This window comes from Arachis ipaensis, chromosome B07 (genome assembly GCF_000816755.2).
Source record: "Arachis ipaensis cultivar K30076 chromosome B07, Araip1.1, whole genome shotgun sequence".
NCBI classification, from domain to species: Eukaryota; Viridiplantae; Streptophyta; class Magnoliopsida; order Fabales; family Fabaceae; genus Arachis; species Arachis ipaensis.
The window spans coordinates 121,936,040-121,942,273 of NC_029791.2; the positions used below are offsets into that span (position 1 = coordinate 121,936,040).

Below are 6,234 nucleotides of genomic sequence, written 5' to 3' on the forward strand. Positions count from 1 at the left end.
TAATAATTTAAAAAGAAAAGTATAGAATAATAGAGAGTTCAAAATAAAGGTTCATATTATTATTGTTGGAAAATATATATAACGAAGTTATGGAAAGGGGACATGCACAAAACGTGAAATGGCATCTTTATCTATGCACATCCATATCTACGTACGCATAAAGTTTAAAGAATAAAACACAACCAGGGAACTCAAGAAAGAAGAAGGTTCCAGAAGTGTACCCAACACCAGCGAAGAAAGCCAGGGGAATCATCATTTCCCAACCATTGATAGTCATACTGTAAATTAAAATTTCAAATTAATTTAAACATTAAACCTCCACTAAATATAAATTACATTGAAGAAATTAACTTACCATACCGACAAGGCATCAACAGCAACCGTCACATTCTCTAACTGTCCAGTCATTAGCACCAGTATTCTGTAATACCAGTTTTCTAAGCTGCATCGTATCCATGCAAATTACTCACCTTTTTTTAAATTAAGTGTTGGTTAAATTTTAATAAAAAAAGAATGTTAGGGCCAATAACTTTTGTGATTTGTAGCTATCAAATAGCCATCAATAATAATTTTAATGGTGTGAGATTGATTTAAGATTTCATTCAATGACTCATTTTTTTTTTATACTGGCCAGAATTTAACAAAGTTGCTGTCCCCTAGACTTTTCCTTAATAAAATACTGACAGTAAATTTTCTCTATTAGAGCATACCATAGCATGACACCAGAAGCAGCAGAGAGTTTGAGAAAGTCCCAGAGACCAGAAAACGCTTCCATGGAAAAACCGGTCCAAGTCAATGGGCAACCGCCGCAAGCAGTATAAGCAAACATCCCAATTACAAGAACCCACCAGGACAAATTCAGAGCAATGGCAGCACCGACAACTCCAAAGTCCCACACATAGATGAACAGCCAGCTGGTGACCACGTTGACCACCAGGCCCAGCAACGAAACCCACGCAATCACCGCCGTCTTGAGCTGGCACTGAAGAAACCTCTGCAGCGGGAACTGGAATGCAAAGCTGAAGTGAAGAGGGATGAGCCACACAGCCACCACACCACTCCATTCCGCCACGTCATCAGGCTGCCCTAGAAGCTTCAAGATGGGAGTGGCAAATACGTAAAATGGCAAGAGCAAGAAGCAGCACAGAAACAAAACCACCCATGACCTCTGCATGTATATCCCCAGCATGCCGTACTTTTTTGCCCCAAACGCTTGCCCGCACAGTGTCTCCAACGCGCTGGCCATTCCCAACTGTTTTGTCCACGTCACAATTCTCTAAATTAAAACTAGAAATCATTAAATAAATTATTATCAATAATTTTATATTACTTACGAGGAGGCCAAAATTGAAGCCAACAATGACGGTGTTGGCGATGGAGATGGAGGCGAGTTCGAGTTCGCCGAGGTGTCCAGCGAAGGCTTGGGTGACGACGTTCATGGTGAAGGTGGCGACGCGGCTGAAGATGGAGGGGCCCACGATGTGCCATAGCTTCTTGGTCTCGATCCAGAGCTGATGTTGTATCTTTTGGTCGTTATGTTGAAGGAGGAGGGTTTCGGTAAGGTTGCCATGTTCTTCGTGTGCGCCGTGTTTCTTCATCGATGGCAATACCTTATCAATTGTTTGACTATTTTTTTGTTTTTTTAAAGAGAAAACATGATGGTGCTCAATTCCAAATTGGATTCTAGTAGGATATTTCCGGTTTCATACTTCCATATTGGCAAAGAAAAATGGGCAAATCACATCCGCCACAAATAAAATCACTGTCTTTTTCTTTCTTTATTTTTCATTCCCTTTCAGAAAAGCAAGAATATTAGGAATAGTATATGGAACTAATTCCTAACTAAGGAAGAATATTATTTATAATTATCTTAATTAATTTTATTCATTTATAATTTAAAATATTTGTTATTAATGGTTTTTAATGCGAAAATTAGGTTTGAAGGGATACGTTGAGAACCTCTTAACGGAAATCACGGTGAAAGTCCACAATGCTTTCAAATCTTCACTCTCTTTACCTTTCCACGGCTGCGGTGCATCTTAGCTCTCCTCCAAACAGCAAAGGCACCAACCTCCTCTATCCAAGGCATGCTCACAGCGCTCCTTTATCGGTTATCCTCGATCCTTAACGTCATTAGCGGTACTGTCATTGATGGTGGTGCAAGTTCTTTTCGAAAACGGTACAATAATTCACTCTTCTTCTCATCAATTGCCTCCACCCTCTCCATTAAATCATTCAACCCATGGCTCCCTCGTCGGTTCTCCGCGGTTTGTGCCGGTATTGACCGTGACGTTCGTGAGCGTGGTCTTCTCGCAGAGACCATCACGCATAGTATTTTCTGCACAAAGAAGCTGTCGGCGCGGTTCAAAACTTTCGAAAAAGTGTAACGTCCATGGAGTTCTCAATCCTAGAAGGCGGTTCGAATAGCACATTGATCAATTCAAACGAAGGGAATGAAGAATTGACTGTGGGTAAAGTTGTTATTCAAGAGAGGTCTAAGGTATGTTAGATAGTCTGGTCCTGCATTGTATGAAATTTAATGACAAATGAATGTTTCTTATTCATGTTAATTAGATGTTTTTTGTGGTGAGTTGAGTACTTTGAATTATCAAACCAGAAAAAGAAAATGGAAGATAGTAGTGAGTAATTGATAAGTTAACGAGTCAAAGAAATAGTGCATGTTATTATAAGATAGTAGAATTTAAAATCAACCAAAACAATGAGCTGGTTTTATCTATAAAAGGCATATCTTCAATCTATTTTAGACCATCCTCATCAACATACTTAACCAAATAATCAAATATATACAATGGGTCTTCATCAGTCTTGTCCTTCTTAGTATCCTTTTGTTTGATAAACTTCATAATTAGTATCAATGTTCATATTGTAACCGACCATAATCTTGTTCACCAAAAATACTTACTTCTCCATTTGAAAGAAAGCCTTAAATTCAACCCTGGCAAATCTAAAAAACTAGTTCATTGGAATGAAAATGATAGTTGTTGTTAATGGAAGGGAGTATCATGCAACAAGGGACATGTAATTGGTCTTGATTTGAGTAAGGAATTTATCACTGGAGGTTTAAACAATTCTAGTCTCTTTAACCTGTACTATTTGCAAAGTTTGAATTTGGTTTATAATGTCTTTGGCTCTCCAATTCCTTCTGAGATCAAGAAGCTAAAGAATTTGAAGCATTTGAACTTGTCAAATGCTGGTTTTTATGGAAAAATTCCGAAAGAGATCTCTTACCTCAAAAAGTTGGTCTCTTTGGACTTGTCCACGCCATTTACCTTAAAAACCTCGTGTTATGTGAATGTTTCTTATTCATGTTAGTTAGATATTTTTTATAATAAAATATGCTTGATTCCCATATGTGTTTGCACTATTTTTTGATGTTTTTTTATTGGAGTGATTCATTATATAGTAAAGATCTTAAGTTGATAAATATTTTTTTCATTGTCTTTCATTGAAGGTCGATAAAATTACCGACGTTATTGTGATGAGAAAGGATGAGTTGGACTTGAGACACGAGGTTTGAATTATTCCTTATTGTTTGTCATCGCGTTATAGTTACTGTGTTAATGCTAGTTTTAATTCGTATTTGGTTTTGTGAAGTGACATTACAGTTGCCGGATCATAGTGGGATCAGTGAAGAGGAAATCCCAGTCATAGGAATGTGTTTTGAGTCGTTGCCTCTGGCACAGAAATTTTATGCAAATTATGCAAAGAAAGTTGGGTTCGTTACTAAAATAAGGAACACGAACTTCGACAAGACGCGGAAGAAATCAAAGATACCCATTAATCAGTCTATTCACTGCACGCGAGAAGGTTATCGGGAGTCTCGGGTGAAGGCAGCAACTCAGGCAAAAAGAATTACAGCCATGAGATGCAGAGCAAGGATGTATGTCATGCTGGATAGGGAGAAGGAAAGTTGGATTAGGTCTAATTAGAATTGAGGCATTCCCACCCCTGTTCGGCTAAGAAAGCGGTCCACTATCATGAGTACAGGGAGTTGACAATGCATGTTAAGTGCGTCATTACGGATAACGACGAGGTTGGTATAAGACCCAACGAGACGTATCTAGTACTGGCAAACGAGATTGGCGGATCTTCAAACCTGAGTTTTTCAGAAAATGATGTCAGAAATTACATCACAAGAACACTCCGATGTGCTGATGACAATGCGGACTTTAAGAAGATGATGAATTATTTTGTTCGAATGAAAGAGATCAATCCCAACTTCTTTTATGCAATAGACGTTGACGATGCTAATAAGTTTAGGAGTGCACTCTGGGTAGATGTAAGGTGCAGGGCTTCGTATGAATATTACGGAGATGTAGTGTCATTCGACACCACTTACAGAAGAAACATGTCTATTTTTACTTATGGGTGAATTGCAAAAGCAATTTTTTTTAATTTGTTTTTGTGTCTATCATTTGTCGTTGGTGTTTTCACAGGCATAGTCTACCGTTTGCATCCTTTGTCGGTGTAAACTACCATGGGAAGTCTACTCTTCTTGGTTGTGCTTTACTTGGGAGCGAGGAGATCCCTAGTTTTGAGTGGGTGTTCATGTAATGGGTGAGATGCGTCGGGACTGCACCAAGGGGGATCATCACTGACCAGTGCAAGGCCATGACCGGTGCTATTAGGAAGGTCCTACCAGATACTGTCCACCGATGGTGCATCTGGCACATACTGAAGAAGTCACAATTCAAGTTTGGAGGTTACGCTAGGTACAGAGAATTGAATAATAAGATGAATCACATTATGTATAATTCTCCTTCTGCTGACTCTTTTGAAGTTGATTGGACTGAATTCATCAAAGAATTTGACCTAGGTCAGAACAGATGGTTAACAGGTCCGTTATCGTTAACTTAACTCCCGTATATTGGTTGCATATTGCCTATTTATTTACTGTTGGTAATTCCGCTAGTTTGAATTGGTTGTTTTGTTTTTTTAGCAGTGTAGTCGATGTTTCTTTTTTACCTAGTCAATAGATGTTCCTTTCAATACACAAACATATGGTTTTTCTCTTGGGAAACTGGATGTTCTTTTATTTGTTTTCTTAGTTCTTTGAAAGCGGTCATCATGTTGTGTCTAAGCGACACTCTTATACTCTGGTTTTTTATGTAGACCTTTATGCCAATCGACGGAAGTGGGTTTCAATATTCTTCAAGAGTGAATTTTGTGCCGGTATGAGAAATACACAGCGGAGTGAAAGTATGAACGCATTTTATGGGGGATTTCTGCATTGCAAGAGTAGGTTGGTCCAGTTTGTCCATTAATACGATAATGTGCTTGGAAACAAGGAACAGAAGGAGCTTAAAGATGATGATGCGGAATCGAAAGGAGTCATCCCATGTATAGGGAGCACCGGCATTGAGAGACAATTTCAGTGGGAATACACCAGTAATATGTTCAGGGATGTTCTACTGGAGGTAAGAAAAAAAACCAATTGCGTGGTTCAGTCAACTGAACAATAGGGTGATTCAATTCTGTTAAAATGGACGAGCTGAAGATAGTTTGGGAGAAGACTATTTACCGTACTTTCACAGTAGATTTTGACCCATTGAGTCAAGAGGTTCGGTGCGAGTGCAACAAGTTTGAATCCACTGGTATATTGTGTTGCCACACCCTTGTTGTGTTTTCATACTACAGAAGTTGACAGAGTACCGAGCTGCTATGTTCTTCCTCGATGGAGTAAGAACATCATGCACAAGCACACCTACATTAAGAGTAGCCATGATGTGGCTCGAACCGATGAAGGCCACAACCTGTTTAGGCGTTTGTGCTTAGAGTTCTATAACGTTGCTCAAGAGTTCATTACTTGTGATGAGGAAGCAGCCATCTTGCGATCTGCCCTTTGGGATGCAAAGACCAAGCTGACTGATTACTGTACCAGGATGCATTTGACTACTGTTGCTGCAACATAGAATACTATACCCACATAGAGCATAGGCGGTGTTGTTGTACATGACATACAGGGACTCTCAAGAGTTAAAACTAAAGGATGACCAAAGAGTAAGAGACTTGGAGCAGAGTTAGACAAGTCAATTAAGAAATTGTTGTAAAAAAGGAAGAGAAAACCGCATCCGGTATGTGATAGACGTGAGGTCTATTTCAAATTTTTTTTGGGGAAGGTGTTGTTGATTCATATATGTTGTTTTTGTTTTTCTATTATGTATTTTGTTGGATGTTGTTGACCTACAGACAGATAATGATTATGATGGTTCT

The 6,234-nt window shown here is 38.9% G+C and overlaps 3 protein-coding genes across 3 annotated transcripts in view; 2 read left to right on the forward strand and 1 right to left on the reverse strand.

Annotated features, from left to right (window-relative positions):
- The window catches only part of LOC107606179 (protein DETOXIFICATION 27), a 4,556-nt gene extending 2,791 nt beyond the window's left edge, over window positions 1–1,765 (reverse strand). The window contains exons 1-4 of the mRNA XM_016308180.2: window positions 1,335–1,765; window positions 711–1,252; window positions 356–442; window positions 222–278 (exon numbers count right to left, since the gene is read on the reverse strand). Of these exons, the coding sequence (XP_016163666.1) occupies window positions 222–278; window positions 356–442; window positions 711–1,252; window positions 1,335–1,598 (950 nt within the window). The 5' untranslated portion in view covers window positions 1,599–1,765. The remainder of the gene's footprint in view (window positions 1–221; window positions 279–355; window positions 443–710; window positions 1,253–1,334) is intronic.
- Window positions 4,019–4,575, forward strand: LOC107607886 (protein FAR1-RELATED SEQUENCE 5-like). The gene is made up of 2 exons (XM_016309783.1): window positions 4,019–4,371; window positions 4,458–4,575. The coding sequence occupies exons 1-2, from the start codon at window positions 4,019–4,021 to the stop codon at window positions 4,573–4,575; spliced, it is 471 nt and encodes a 156-aa protein (XP_016165269.1).
- Window positions 4,633–5,933, forward strand: LOC110265154 (protein FAR1-RELATED SEQUENCE 6-like). Its single transcript, XM_021107984.1, has 3 exons — window positions 4,633–4,858; window positions 5,134–5,193; window positions 5,659–5,933. The coding sequence occupies exons 1-3, from the start codon at window positions 4,633–4,635 to the stop codon at window positions 5,931–5,933; spliced, it is 561 nt and encodes a 186-aa protein (XP_020963643.1).